The 15,902-nt window shown below is 37.9% G+C and overlaps 1 protein-coding gene across 8 annotated transcripts in view; it reads left to right on the forward strand.

Moving 5' to 3' along the window:
* Positions 1–15,902, forward strand: part of MORC4 (MORC family CW-type zinc finger 4) — a 63,939-nt gene that overhangs the window by 21,817 nt on the left and 26,220 nt on the right. For all 8 annotated transcript variants that reach the window (XM_030939652.1, XM_030939653.1, XM_010373552.2 and 5 more), the window contains 2 exons: positions 1,232–1,351; positions 2,758–2,858. In XM_030939652.1, the coding sequence (XP_030795512.1) occupies positions 1,232–1,351; positions 2,758–2,858 (221 nt within the window). The remainder of the gene's footprint in view (positions 1–1,231; positions 1,352–2,757; positions 2,859–15,902) is intronic.

Genomic DNA, 15,902 nt, shown 5'->3' on the forward strand with positions numbered 1-15,902 from the left:
TTGGAATTTTAAAAGTGCACAACAGAAAGAAAAATTTGACAATCTTTATCTTTACAAAGTTAATTTTATGGCATAGGATTTTGGTTTGTTTGCTTGCAGGAGTTTTGTCTTGTTTTGTTTTTGCATTAGAATAGGTCTTATTTGAGGTTTTATGTGAACTGCTAGAGTTCAGAACATTATATATTCTGAGCCAAACATTACTGTGTTATGTACCCACTTGAGTCGTGTCTTTATGTCATATGTGACCATTTGTTATAGGGTTTTGATGCAAGTAGCTTGTCTTTTAAAGGGGGCATGGAGATCATTTTTTGAATAAGTGACAAAAGTAAATTTTCATTTGACTCATTTAGACATGAAGGTTTCTTAGAATTTGTTTTAATGAAAATCTCAGTTTCTCTGTCTCCCCTTTATCTTTCTCACTTACTTACCTTGGTTTTTAAATTAAGTAGGACCTGTTAAAAACTCATCATTATTCATATTTTACTTGTAATAATCAATTGTCTTCATTTCATTTATCCAAGCTTGTTAACTTCTTCCCATGAGATGTATCACTACAGGACTATTCATTGTTCTTTCCCTTGATTTTGCTTTCATTGTGTTTGGTATGGTAAGAGGATTTACCTTATTGGATATAATTTTACAGATTCGTATTGGCCCATTTACAGCTCTTATCAGAACCTATGAGCCCTAGCAGCAAATTGAGCAACTAGCAAGGGCTAAGAAATGTTTTGTGATTATTTGTGAATTTTATAATCACTGATGGTATTTAGGTATCTTTTCTTACAGTCTTTCTATGCGTGTATGTGGGGTGTGTGTGTGTGTGTGATGTTTTTATAATCTGAGCATTTCCTGATATTCTCAAATATTTCAAGGGCATAATTTTAAAAGAGCTGCATGTAGCTGTATCAACATTTATTTAATCATTTCTTTATTGTTGAACATTTAAATTATTTATGTTTTTCTGCTTTTATAACAAATTGAAAAATCTCTGTAATTCCTAAACCTTTGTGGGCCTCCCTGACTGTTTCTGTGGGATAAATTCTTTAAAAGAGAATTACTTGGTCGAATATTAAGAATATTCTCAAAGCGATTGCAAGAGATGTTTAAATGCCCTCTCAAAAGGTTGTACCAATTTATGTCCCTTGGTATTTGATGGTTTTTCTATAATATGGTGCAAAATTTATCGTTGAAGTCCCTGGTATGTTTGTCTCCTTAACAATGTTCTTCTCAGAATAAGCAGGTGAGAATCACCTTTGGGTTCTCTTGCAAGAATAGTAACCAGTTTGGAATAATGATGTATCATAACAACCGACTCATAAAATCCTTTGAGAAGGTGGGGTGCCAGGTGAAGGTGAGTGGTTAATATTTCTTTGTCATAGGAGGCTGAAAAGAGTAGGAAGAGAATTTAAAATTTGCAAAGGGGATAGGCTCATTAATGGCTTTTACTCCCATCTTATGATGCTTATTGAATTCTGATTCTGGAATTGTGTTACCAGTGAGCTGTCTTGTGTTGAAAAACTCTTTCTACCTCTCATTCTTCAGATGTTAATCAACCCAACAACTTTACTGAATGCATTTTCTAAGTAGCTGTTACTAAGAGGCAGAATGAGAATACCAGCAAGTTTACCATGTGTCTCAGCTTATTTGTGTTTTAGGTAACTCTTTCCATTTTCTTGGGAAGACAATAAGGCATAGTAAAAGGCATATAAAATATGGTGGTTGAAGACCAGGATTTGGGTCCTGAATTTTCCATTTACAAGCTGTGTAACCTTGGATAAATTGTTTAATTTATCTGAGGATCAATTTCCTGACCTATGAAGTGGAAACAACAATAATAAACATACCTGCTTTGCCTACCTCGCAGCTTACAGGGTTGAGAGATTTAAATGAGATAAATTATGTGAAAATATTTTTTAAACCACTCTATACAAATTTTACCATCATCTTTAATGTCTTAATGATTATTTAAAGTAGCAATGTCTACAAGTATCCCTTTTATTCCTGTTTTACAGATAAGATTGCTAAAGCACAAAAATGATGAACTGCTTCATCATAGTAAAATGTTATATAAAGTTATACAAAGCCCAGGATAACTCATTTTCAGCCTATTTTGTTTTTCCTTGTTATAGCACCTTTAGACAACTCATGTTTGTGTGCCAGTCTAATTACACCTTTACTCGGTTTCTTCCATTAAAGAATTAGAATATGATTTAAATCTATAAAACTCTTGCATCAGCTTGTAATTAATAATTGCTGTAAGTGTGACTCTCTTTAGTAGTTGTTTGGTGGCCTATGTATGTGGGAAAATTGTTTATTTTAATATAGGATCACATAGCACCCTTAAAATTGTTTTCAGATGAATATTTGTTTCAGTTCTTTAGAACAGTAGTATATAACCTTGGTTTTTTAGCATGGTAATTGTTTATTCAAATGCAGTCTTATGGTAGTCCTGGAATATAAAGCAGATAAAAGTTGAGGTAGTGTGGGTGAAGTAGAGATGGCTACTAATTGCGGAAGACTCCTAGTGATCTATGGATCGTATTTTGAAAATGTCTGCCCTAGAATTTGTCAGAATTTCTAGTTCAGTTTAATGCTTGCAGTCTGTTGATGTACATTCTGAGTGTTTCTCTAGATCTTGATGGTCTTTTCTTGCCCATGAACGTTATGTAACCTTTCTATTATTGTTTGGAATCAAAAGGAAATGCCTCCAGGCAGCCAACAGTAATGTAAGTGTTGAAATTAATATTTTCTTCTAAGCCAACTCGTGGAGAAGGTGTAGGAGTAATTGGAGTCATTGAGTGCAATTTCCTAAAACCTGCCTACAACAAACAAGACTTTGAGTATACCAAGGAGTACCGGTGAGTCACTCCCAACCTGAGGTGCTTCCGATGTGATTCTATTCTCCAAAGCCTCTAAAACCATCTCTAAAAACCTGCTAAATAGGTTAACTGAGAATTACTTCAAATTTGTTTTCCAAGATTAGAGATAAAATGATTTCATTTTAAATTAAAGTTTGCTGAATGATATATGGAGTCTTGTTGAGATAAACCTTACCTTTAGAAATTATGCAAAGAGCATAGGAGTAATTTGGTAAAAGATTTCTGGGGAAATGAAAAGCTTTGGAATTGATCTTAATGGAAACAGATGAATGGATCTGAAGTTATGGAATACATTGGGTAAAAAAAAGCAGATTGAAATTTGTTCCAAAAATTTTTCTTGAAGCCAGTGAACAGATTTAGAGCAAAGTGGTGGAACAGCAGGAAAGACATGTGCTTTCATTAAAGCATCTAGATTTAATAGGGCAGGCAAACAGGTAAGAATCTGAAAGGAACTCGACATTATGACTGAACCAGTAGGGATATTTTTAGAAGACAAAGAAAGGAGTTTTTAAAGCCAGGTTAGAATAGTTTGTTTTTAAAATGTCGAGAGGGACATGAGTTTTATTTCGTTAAGTATTATCAGACAGCTTCTATGTGCCAGGTACTAAGGATGAAAAATAAGACTCTTCGACACCTATGAACAAATATGTATGCAAATAAGAAACTTAAATACTTATAAAATAATTGTTTAATAGGGGATATGTGCAAAGCAGGGAGAACTTTAAATATGCTTAAGGGAGTCAGGGAAGGCTTCACGAAGCAGATTATATTTGAGATTAAACATGAAGGAAAAGTTTTCTAGGTGTACAGTAGAGGAAGGGCATTCTAAGCAGAGGGAAGTATCTGTAAGCACAAAAAAGGGTAAGGGGTATTCTGGGAGTATGAAGAAAGAAGGCATGAGGACATTTGCTGTCATTTTCCTTGAAGTCTCAGTAGCAAATATTTTTCTTAGAGTGGGAGAAAAGAAATTTCCCAAATCTCTTCTGTTTTGTGCCCAGACTGTAATGAAGTCAAGTCTTGTATCTTAATTTGTCTGGAACCACAAGAATTTTAGGTTTAGTGTTTGAGAGAGATAACTATTTGAATGGCAACTCCAAATTAATTTCAGGGTAATTGGTTCATGGTCACTTGGGCTACTCAGTGGTTATGACAACTACCTGCCCTCAGTCTAAGTAAAATGGGCCAGATTAAATATAAATCTGGCCCATAATGGAAATCTTTGGCCGGGACTTGACTCTTAGGAGTGAAAGCTTAGGAATGACATTAGTTTGACAAAAGTATCCGAGTCAAGTTGTTATGTTTCAGTTGAATGAAAAGAATAGTGAATTGCTGATGACTAAATAATTAAGATTTGTGAAATTCAAATGTTAGAATATTAAAAATTATTTAACATCTTTCTATATCATCTTTGCCACCAACCCCCCAAATCTACCTTTAAAATTTTACAGGCATTAGACCTTTGGTTTTTGATGTCTAGTTTTGGTATGATCAGGTGATTGCAGTGGATCAGATAGAGATAGTCTGTAGACAGTAGATTTATTCAGTTGAACACACAGGATTTCTGACTTAGCATAACATCTGCTACACACTTTATTAAAAACAGAGAACTAGTGTACTATTCTGTGTACAGTCTTTTGAGAATAACAAATTTGCATAACTCTTGTGCCAATTCTGGCACCTTTGCCCTTTTTTATTCAATTTATTTTATATAAAATGAAAAAGTATTTTAAAAAACAGAAATTTAAGAGAGGGATTAGAGAAGGTTGTCTGCTATAACAAACGCATCCTATGAGTATTATAAATATCAAAACCTGCAAATTATAAAAGAGATACCAGCCATCATACTGCTGGAATGTCTACAAATAAATCATCTGTAATATCACTTTTAACAGTTGTAGAGCTTACAGACATTTGTATAAACAGATTGTAAGATATACGAAGTAATTTGGTGAGCAATAAAAAAGCTCTTTGATCAATCAAAGCCTAAGTAGCATGTTATGGGGAAAATGCCTTGATAGAGGAGATGGGGAAGGTTTTGGGTAGAAAGTATGACTTGAGATGTTCCTCACATGTTACAAGACATGGAAGAGAGGAAAGGGAATTCTAAGATGGAATTGTAGCATGCGCTAAGGTACTGACAGGAACTCAGAATGGTAAGAATATGGGGAGGAGAGATAACGGGATATAACTAGAGTGAAGGCAAATCAAGTTAAATGGGTAGAGTAGAGCCATACCCTAGAGGAGCAGTTGGCAAACTTTTTCTGAAAAGGGCTGGAAGGGGTCACAACTACTCGATTTTGCTGTAGTATGAAAGCAGCCATAGACAATAAGTAAAGGAATCGGCATGGCTATGTCTAATATAATTTTGTTTACAAAAACAGGCAGTGGGCTGGATTTGGCTCCAGTTTGCTGACCCCTGTCCTAGAACCATCATTCCTAAATTACATGCTAAGCTACACATAATGAATTCATAGGAGAGCCATGAGGTATTTTACATCTTTGAGGGAAATATAGTGATACTCAACTTCTGTCTATAAACCACAGAAATTGTCTTCTATTGCTGTCATAACAAATTACCACATAACTTAGTGGCTGATAACAATACTAATTTACTGTAGTAGCGTGCTGTAGGTTAGATGTCCTACACAGATCTTACTGGGCTATAATCGAGGTATTGGCAGGGCTGCATTCCTTTCTGGAGGCTCTAGGGAAGAATCCAATTTCCTGTCTTTTCCAGCTTATAGAGGCTGCCAGCATTTCTTGCCCATGGCCCTCTTCCTTCACCTTCAAAGCTAGTAGTGACAGGTTGAGTCCTCATATTGCATCACTCTGATGACCTTACTTTTGTCATCATATCTTCTCTGATTCTGACTCTTCTGTTGCACTCTTCTACTTCTAAGGTCCCTTGTGATTACATTGGATAATTCGGGATATTCTTTCTGTCTTAAGGTCAACTTGATGAGTAACCTAAATTTCCACTTGCTGTGTAAACATTATGTCTATCACAGTCTGCCCTTTTTTCTCTCAGATTCCACTTACATCTCATATGCAAAATATGTTCACCCCATCCCAACGTTTCCAAAAGTCTCCACCCATTACAGCATCAATGCAGGGTCAAAAATTTTATGTAAATGTCATCAACTAAAAAGTCTCAAATCTCATTATCTAAATCACATAAGGGCAAACTCTGAGTATGGTACATCTTTGGGCAAAACTCCTCTACATCTGTGGATATGTATTTTCTTTTTTTTGTATTTTGCTGTTAAAATACAGTGGTGGGACAAGCATAGGCTACTAATTATATATATTCTTTTTCGAATGGGGGAGAAACTAAAAGGAAAAAAGGGGTCACAGGTCCCAGGCATTTTCAAAATCTAGCTATGCACATTCCATTTAATTTCAAGGCCTTCATCCTCTAGTCTTGAGGCTTTGCTCTCTGGGCTTACGATTCCACCCTCAAAGTTGTCTTTCCTTTTTCCTGAAGGGTAGCATGCGTTTGCAGCTGAGTAGTTTCATCAGCCTGTTTCCTGACTGTAGAATTTTGAGGGTCCAACAGGCTTCTCTCCATCCCTTTCAGTTCAAGCTAGCTTTTTGTTTTGTTTTGTTTTGTTTGTTTATTTGTTTTTGAGATGGAGTTTTGCTCTTGTTGCCCAGGCTGGAGTGCAGTGGCACTCCACCGCAACCTCCCCGTCCTGGGTTCAAGCGATTGTCCTGCCTCAGCCTCCCAAGTAGCCGGGATTACAGGCATGCTCCACCACGCCCGGTTAATTTTGTATTCTTAGTAGAGACGAGGTTTCTCCATGTTGGTCAGTCTGGTCTTGAACTCCTGCCTCAGCCTCCCAAAGTGCTGGGATTTCAGGTGCGAGCTACCGCGCCCAGGCTCAAGCTAGTTGTCATGCTAGTATGCCACTCTTAAGAATCTTGTGAGTCTCCCATGTATGTCATGTATATTCATGTCATCCAACAAGAGGCTCTGGGCAGGTCTTTCCTGGGGAATCCTATATCTATTTTTTGGCTTCAGCTGAGATGGCTGTGGAGATCTGTGAGTCATATGCTTTATCTTTCTTTTTATTATTATACTTTAAATTCTGGGTTACATGTGCAGAATGTGCAGTTTTGTTACATAGGTATACATATGCCATGGTGGTTTGCTGCACCCATCAACCCATCACCTACATTAGGTATTTCTCCTAATATTATCCCTGCCCTAGCCCCACACCCCCTACAGGCCCCAGTTTGTGATGTTCCCCTCCCTGTGTCCATGTGTTCTCGTTGTTCAACTCCCACCTATGAGTGAGAACATGTGGTGTTTGGTTTTCTGATCTTGTTATAGTTTGCTGAGAATAATGGTTTCCAGCTTCATCCATATCCCTGCAAAGGACATGAACTCATCCTTTTTTATGGCTCCTTAGTATTCCATGGTGTATATGTGCCACATTTTCTTAATCCAGTCTATCATTGATGGACATTTGGGTTGGTTCTAAGTCTTTGCTATTGTGAATAGTGCCACAATAAACATGTGTGCAAGTGTCTATAGCAACATGATTTATAATCTTTTGGGTGTATACCCAGTAATGGGATGGCTGGGTCAAATGGTATTTCTAGTTCTAGATCCTTGAGGAATTGTCACACTGTCTTCCACAATGGTTGAACTAGTTTATACTCCCACCAACAGTGTCAAAGGGTTCCTATTTTCCACAACCTCTCCAGCATCTATTGTTTCCTGACTTTTTAATGATTGCCGTTCTAACTGGTGTGAGATGGTACCTCATTGTGGTTTTGATTTGCATTTCTCTAATGACCAGTGATAATGAGCATTTTTTTCATATGTCTGTTGGCTGCATAAATGTCTTCTTTTGAGAAGTGTCTGTTCATATCCTTTGCCCATTTTTTGATGGGGTTGTTTGTTTTTTCCTTGTAAATTTGTTTAAGTTCTTTGTAGATTCTGGATATTAGCCCTTTGTCAGATGGATAGCTTACAAAATTTTCCTCCCATTCTATAGGTTGCCTGTTCACTCTGATGGTAGGTTTCTTTTGCTGTGCAGAAGCTCTTTAGTTTAATTAGATCCCATTTGTCAATGTTGGCTTTTGTTACCACTGCTTTTGGTGTTTTAGACATGAAGTCTTTGCCCATGCCTATGTCCTGAATGGTATTGCCCAGGTTTTCTTCTAGGATTTGTATGGTCCTAGGTTTTACATTTAAGTTTTTGATCCATCTTGAGTTGATTTTTCTATAAGGTGTAAGGAAGGGGTCCAGTTTCAGTTTTCTGTAGATGACTAGCCAGTTTTCCTAACACCATTTATTAAATATGGAATATTTTTCCCATTGCTTGTGTGTATCAGGTGTGTCAAAAATCAGATGGTGGTAGATGTGTGGTATTATTTCTGAGGCCTCCATTCTGTTCCATTAGTCTATATATCTGTTTTGCTACCAATACCATGCTGTTTTGGTTACTGTAGCCTTGTAGTAAAGTTTAAAGTCAGGTAGCGTGATGCCTCCAGCTTTGTTCTTCTTGCCCAGGATTGTCTTGGCTATGTGGGCTCCTTTTTGGTTCCATATGAAGTTTAAAGTAGGTTTTTCCAATTCTGTGACGAAAGTCAGTGGTAACTTGATGGAGACAGCATTGAATCTATAAATTACTTTGGGCACTAAGGCCATTTTCATGATATTGATTCTTCCTATCCATGAGCATGGAATATTTTTCCATCTGTTTGTGTCCTCTCTTATTTCCTTGAGCAGTGGTTTGTAGTTCTCCTTGAAGAGCTCCTTCACATCCATTGTAAGTTATATTTCTAGGTATTTTACTCTCTTAGTAGCAATTGCGAAGGGGAGTTCACTCATGATTTGGCTCTCTGTTTGTCTGTTATTAGTGTATAGGAATGCTTGTGATTTTTGCACATTGATTTTGTATCCTGAGACTGCTGAAGTTGCTTATCAGCTTAAGGAGATTTTGGGCTGAGACGATGGGGTTTTCTAAATATACAGTCATGTCATCTGCAAACAGAGACAATTTGACTTTCTCTCTTCCTATTTGAATATGGTTTATTGCTTTCTCTTGCCTGATTGCCCTGGCCAGAACTTCCAGTACTGTGTTGAATAGGAGTGGAGAGAGAGGGCATCCTTGTCTTGTGCTGGTTTTCCAAGGGAATACTTACAGTTTTTGCCCATTCAGTATGATATTGGCTGTGGGCTTGTCATAAATAGCTCTTATAGTGTTGAGATATGTTCCATCGATACCTAGTTTATTGAGAGTTTTTAGCATGAAAGGCTGTTGAATTTCATTGAAGGCTTTTTCTGCATCTATTGAGGTAATCATGTGGTTTTTGTCATTGGTTCTGTTTATATGATGGATTATGTTTATTGATTTGTATATGTTGAACCAGCCTTGCATCCCAGGGATGAAGCCAACTTGATCGCGGAGGATAAGCTTTTTGATGTGCTGCTGGATTCGGTTTGCCAGTGTTTTATTGAGGATTTTCGCATTGATGTTCATCAGGGATATTGGCCTAAAATTTTCTTTTTTTGTTGTGTCTCTGCCAGACTTTGGTATCAGGATGATGCTGGCCTCATAAAATGAGTTAGGGAGGGTTCCCTCTTTTTCTATCTATTGGAATAGTTTCAGAAGAAATGGTGCCAGCTCCTCTTTGTAGCTCTGGTAGAATTCAGCTGTGGATCTGTCTGGTCCTGGACTTTTTTTGGTTGGTAGGCTATTAATTATTGCCTCAATTTCAGAGCCTGTTATTGGTCTATTCAGAGATTCAACTTCTTCCTGCTTTACACTTAGGAGGGCATATGTGTCCAGGAATTTATCCATTTCTTTTAGATTTTATACTTTATTTGCTTAGAAGTGTTTATAGTATTCTCTGATGGTAGTTTGTATTTCTGTGGGATTGGTGGTGATATCCCCTTTATCATTTTTCATTGTGTCTATTTGATTCTTCTCTCTTTTCTTCTTTATTAATCTTGCTAGCAGTCTGTCTATTTGGTTGATCTTTTCAAAAAATCAGCTCCTGGATTCATTGAATTTTTGAAGGGTTTTTTGTGTCTCTATCTCCTTCAGTTCTGCTCTGATCTTAGTTATTTCTTGTCTTCTGCTAGCTTTTGAATGTGTTTGCTCTTGCTTCTCTAGTTCTTTTAATTGTGATGTTAGGATGTTGATTTTAGATCTTTCCTCCTTTCTCTTGTGGGCATTTAGTGCTATAAATTTCCCTCTACACACAGCTTTAAACGTGTCCCAGAGATTCTGGTATGTTGTGTCTTTGTTCTCGTTAGTTTCAAAGACCATCTTTATTTCTGCCTTCATTTCGTTATTTACCCGGTAGTCATTCAGGTGCAGGTTGTTCAGTTTCCATGTAGTTGTGTGATTTTGAGTGAGATTATTAATCCTGAGTTATAATTTGATTGCACTGTGGTCTGAGAGACAGTTTTTTGTGATTTCTGTTCTTTAACATTTGATGAGTGTTTTACTTCCAATTATGTGGTCAATTTTAGAATAAGTGCTATGTGGTACTGAGAAGAATGTATATTCTGTTGATTTGGGGTGGAGAGTTCTGTAGATGTCTATTAGGTCTGATTGATCCAGAGCTGAGTTCAAGTCCTGGATATCCTTGTTAATTTTCTGTCTCATTGATCTGTCTAATGTTGACAGTGGGATGCAAAAGTCTCCCTTTATTATTGTGTGGGAGTCTAAGTCTCTTTGTAGGTCTCCAAGAACTTGCTTTATGAATCTGGGTGTTCTTATATTGGGTATATATATATATTTAGGATAGTTAGCTCTTCTTGTTGAATTGATCCCTTTACCATTATGTAATGGCTTTTTTTGTCTCTTTTGATCTTTGTTGGTTTAAAGTCTGTTTTATCAGAGACTAGAATTGCAACCCCTGCTTTTTTTTGCTTTCCATTTCTGCGGTAGATCTTCCTCCATGCCTTTATTTTGAGCCTATGTGTGTCTTTGCGTGTGATATGGATCTCCTGAATACATCACACCGATGGGTCTTGACTGTTTATCCAGTTTGCCAGTCTGTGTCTTTTAATTGGGGCATTTAGCCCATTTATATTTAAGGTTAATATTGTTATGTGTGAATTCGATCCTGTCATTATGATGCTAGCTGATTATTTCGCCTATTAATTCGTGAAGTTTCTTCATAGTGTTGATGGTCTGTACAATTTGGCATGTTTCTGCAGTGACTGGTACCGGTTGTTCCTATCTATGTTTAGTGCCTCCTTCAGGAGCTCTTGTAAGGCAGGCCTGGTGGTGACAAAATCTCTCAGCATTTACTTGTCTGTTAAGGATTTTATTTCTCCTTCACTTATGAAGCTTAGTTTGACTGTATATGAAATTCTTATTTGAAAATTCTTTTCTTTAAGAATGTTGAATATTGGCCCCTACTCTATTCTGGCTTGTAGGGTTTCTGCAGATAGATCCACTGTTAGTCTGATGGGCTTCCGTTTGTGGGTAACCCGCCCTTTCTCTCTGGCTTCCCTTAACAGTTTTTTCTTCATTTCATCCTTGGTGAAACTGACAATTATGTGTCTTGGGATTGCTCTTCTCGAGGAGTATCTTTGTGGTGTTCTCTGTATTTCCTGAATTTGAATGTTGGCCTGTCTTTCTAGGTTGGGGAAGTTCTCCTGGATAATATCCTGGAGTATTTTCTAACTTGGTTCCATTTTCCTGTCACTTTCAGGATCACCAATCAAATGTGGATTTGGTCTTTTCACGTAATCCCATATTTTTTGGAGGCTTTGTTCATTTCTTTTCACTCTTTTTTCTCTAATCTTGTCTTCTTGCTTTATTTCATTAATTTAATCTTCAGTCATTGATTTCCTTTCTTCCGCTTCATCGAATTGGCTATTGAAGCTTGTGTATGCTTCACGAAGTTCTCCTACTGTGGTTTTCAGCTCTATCAGGTCATTAAAGCTCTTCTCTACACTGGTTATTCTAATTAGCCATTCGTCTAACCTTTTTTCTAGATTTTTAGCTTCCTTGGGATGGGTTAGAACATTTTCCTTTAGCTCAGAGTAGTTTGTTATTACCCACCTTCTGAAGCCTACTTCTGTCAACTCGTCAAACTCATTCTCCATCCAGTTTTGTTCCCTTGCTGGCGAGGAGTTGTGTTCCTTTGGAGGAGAAGAGGTGTTCTGGTTTTTGGAATTTTCAGCCTTTCTGCTCTGGTTTCTCCCCATCATTGTGGTTTTATCTACCTTTGGTCTTTGATGTTGGGGACCTATGGATGGGGTTTTGGTGTGGATGTCCTTTTTGCTGATGTTGATGCTATTCCTTTCTGTTTGTTAGTTTTCCTTCTAACAGACAGGCCCCTCAGCTGCAGGTCTGTCGGAGTTTGCTGGAGGTCCACTCCAGATGCTGTTCGTCTGGGTATCACAAGCGGAGGCTGCAGAACAACAAATATTGTTGCCTGATCCTTCCTCTGGAAGCTTTGTCCCAGAGGGGCACCCACCTGTTTGAGGTGTCTGTTGGCCCTTACTGGAAGGTGTCTCCCAGTCAGGCTACTTGGGGGTCAGGGACTCACTTGAGGAGGCAGTCTGTCCGTTATCGGAGCTCGAATGCTGTGCTGGAAGAACCACTGCTCTCTTCAGAGCTGTCAGGCAGGGACTTTTAAGTCTGCAGAAGCTGTCTGCTGCCTTTTGTTCAGATATGCCCTGCCCCCAGAGGTGGAATCTAGAGAGGCAGTAGGCCTTGCTGAGATGTGGTGAGCTCCGCCCAGTTTGAGCTTCCCTGCCACTTTGTGTACACTGTGAACATAGAACCGCCTTCTCAAGCCTCAGCAATGGCGATGCCCCTCCCACTGCCAAGGTCTCATGTTCCAGGTTGATTTCAGACTGCTGCGCTAGCAGCGAGCAGGGCTCTGTGGGCGTGGCACCCGCCAAGCCAGGCACAGGGGGGTTTCTTCTGGTCTGCCGTTTGCAAAGACCATGGGAAAAGTGCAGTATTTGGGCACCAGTGTACCGCTCCTCCAGGTACAGTCACTAACGGCTTCTCTTGGCTGGGAAAGGGAAATCCCCCGACCTCTTGTGTTTCCCAGTGAGGTGGTGCACCACCCTGCTTTGGCTGTCCCTCAGTGGGCTGCACCCACTCTCCAACCAGTCCCAATGAGATGAACCAGTTACCTCAGTTGGAAATGCAGAAATCACCCATCTGCTGCATCAATCTCGCTGGGAGCTGTAGACTGGGGCTGTTCCTGTTCAGCCATCTTGGAAGCGCTCACTTTATCTTTTCAAAGAGTATTTTGTGTGACTGAATGCTCTGACCTTTTGATTTTCTGAGATATTAACAAAAGATTGTCCAGGCCCAGCCTCAACATTTTCTCTAGAGCATACTTCCCTGACAGTGAATCTCTAAATTTTAGCATATTTTGCAATGTGAATGGGCTGAGAATTTCCCAAGTCATCAAGTCCTGGTTTCTTTTTAACAGTTCATTCTTCAATTTGTCTCTTTCCTCTTGCATTTTACATAAGCAGCAAGAAGACATCAGGCCATACCTTTAACACTTTTCCTGAAGCTATCCTCAGCTAAATTTCCAGTTCCATCATTTATCAGTTGTGTTTTCCACATAACTGTAGGACAGTTCTGCTAAGCTTTCTGCCACTGTGTAACAAGGATCATCTTCTCTCAAGTTTTCCAATAACATGTTCATCACTTCCTTCTGAGCCTTCACTAGCAATGCCTTTAACATCCATATTTCTACCAATAGTCTGTTTACAATGATTTGGGTATTTTCTAAGGTAATTTGTGTTTTTTTCTGCCATACTTTTCACTTCTTTCTGAGCCCTCACTAGTAAAAGCATTTATTAACATCTATATTTCTACTATTTGAATGCAATGTAGGTTTTTTCTGTCAAACTTCTCAAAATTGTTGCAGCCTCTGCCAATTACCAATTCTAAAGCCACTTCCATGTTTTTAGGTATTTGTTATAGTAGTACCCCACTTCCAGATACCATCTGCAATATTCTTTTTCATTATATCATATCTTTGTAATCTGGATTTAATCCATTTACATTTAAAATAATTACTGATAAGGAGAGACTTACTTCTGTCATTTTGTTGTTTGTTTTCTGTGTCCCTTGTAGCTTTCTTTGCCCCTCATTTCCTACATTGCCATCTTTTGTGTTTAGGTGATTTTTTTTTTTATATAGTGAAACATTTAAATTCCTTTCTCATTTCCTTCTGTGTATATTCTATAGCTGTTTTCTTTGTGGTTATCATGGGAATTACATTTAATATCTTTAAGTTATGACACTCTAATTTGAATTTATACCACCTTAACTTCAATTCCTTACAAAAGTTCTGCTCCTTTAACAGCTGCATCACCATTCTTTTCAGTTGTTGATATCACAGAATTACATCTTTGTACGTTGTGTGTCCAAAATCATAAACAAATAATTTGTAATGGATTAGCCTTTTAAATTATGTAGAAAACAAAATGTGGAGTTACAAACCAGTTACAATAATACTGGCTTGCAGACTTGTAACTTTTATCTTTTCTTTTCTTTTTTTTCTTTTTTTTTTTTTTGAGATGTAGTTTTGCTCTTGTTGCCCAGGCTGGAGTGCAATGGTGCCATCTTGACTCACTACAACCTCCCCTGGTTCACGCTATTCTCCTGCCTCAGCCTCCCACATAGCTGGGATTACAGGCATGAGCCACTGCAAGTGGCCCATTTTTTTCTTTTAAATGTATTCTCTCACATTATATAGAAAATAAAAAGTGGAGTTACAAACTTTAAGGATTCCTTGAATGTAATGTGTTGTTTCTCTCTTGGTGTTTTTAAGATTCTCTCTTTGTCTTTGACTTTCATGGTTTGACTACAATGTGTCTGGGTCTGAGTCTCTCTGAGTTCATCCTACTTGCAGTTAAGGTTGGATGTTTATATTCGTGTCTTTCATCAAATTTGGGAAGTTTTTGGCAATTATTTATTCAAATATTCTTTCTGTTCCTTTCTCTCTTCTCTTTCTGGGACTCTGCTAATGCATGTGTTGGACCAGTTATGGTGTCCTATGGGTCCCTTAGTTTTTGTTCACTTTTCTTCAATCTTTATTCTTTCTGCTCTTAATACTTGATAATTTCCAATTTTTATCTTCAAGTTCACTGATCCTTTTTTCTGTCTGATCAGATCTGCCTTTGAATTCCTGCAGTGGATTTTTCATTTCAGTTTTTAGACTTTTCAGCTTCAGACTTTCTTTTGGATTTCTTTTTAGGTTTGTTACCTCTTTATTGATTTTCTATTTTGCTTATGCATTGTTTTCTTGACTTTCTGCTCATCTTCATATAGTTTTTTGAGTATCTTTAAGACCATTTTAAAATCTTTGTCGAGTTGATCTATCAGTTCTTTTTCAGGGGTGATTTCTGTTTTTTTCCTTTGAATGGGCTACCCTGTCTTGTTTGTTTGTATGCCTTGTAACGTTTTGTTGCAAACTGAACATTTGAATCTAATAATGTAACTCTGGAAATAAAATTCTCCTTTCCTACGGTTTGCTATTTGTTGTTATTGTTGTTGTTGTTATTGTTGTAGGCTTTCTCTGTGCCAAGGAATAACCTGAGAAGTAAGTTTAAGGTCTTTTCACTTCTTTTTTCAGCTTTCATTTTTTTCTGGACATTCACAGTGGCTTTCTAATTTTCTCTGTATGTGGAATTGCTTTTGAATGTCCTTGTCTTTATGTCTGGCTCATGAAAGGGGAAAATAGAGAAACAGAGGAGGAAAAAAAGATGCCAGGACTTTGAATCTTCTGGATGTCACTTCAACTGGAGGAGGAGAGGGTTGAAACAATGGGGGAGGTTCAACAACAATGGTCTCTTGCTTCTTGTTTTCACATCTGTGATCAAAAGCAGCGAGCAGTGATCAGGGGATAGATTTGCAATATTTGGAACAAAGTGTCCTTTTTGCCCACACTGGCTCCTACAAATTGCTGTTAGAACACGTGCAGGGTTGCTTCTTTAGGGCTGGGAGTGGGGAATGGGTAGCTATTACTGAGCTAAGAACTGAAATTGACCAAAATTAACCACAATTT

The sequence above is a fragment of the Rhinopithecus roxellana genome, chromosome 10, assembly GCF_007565055.1.
Source record: "Rhinopithecus roxellana isolate Shanxi Qingling chromosome 10, ASM756505v1, whole genome shotgun sequence".
Taxonomy (NCBI): domain Eukaryota; kingdom Metazoa; phylum Chordata; class Mammalia; order Primates; family Cercopithecidae; genus Rhinopithecus; species Rhinopithecus roxellana.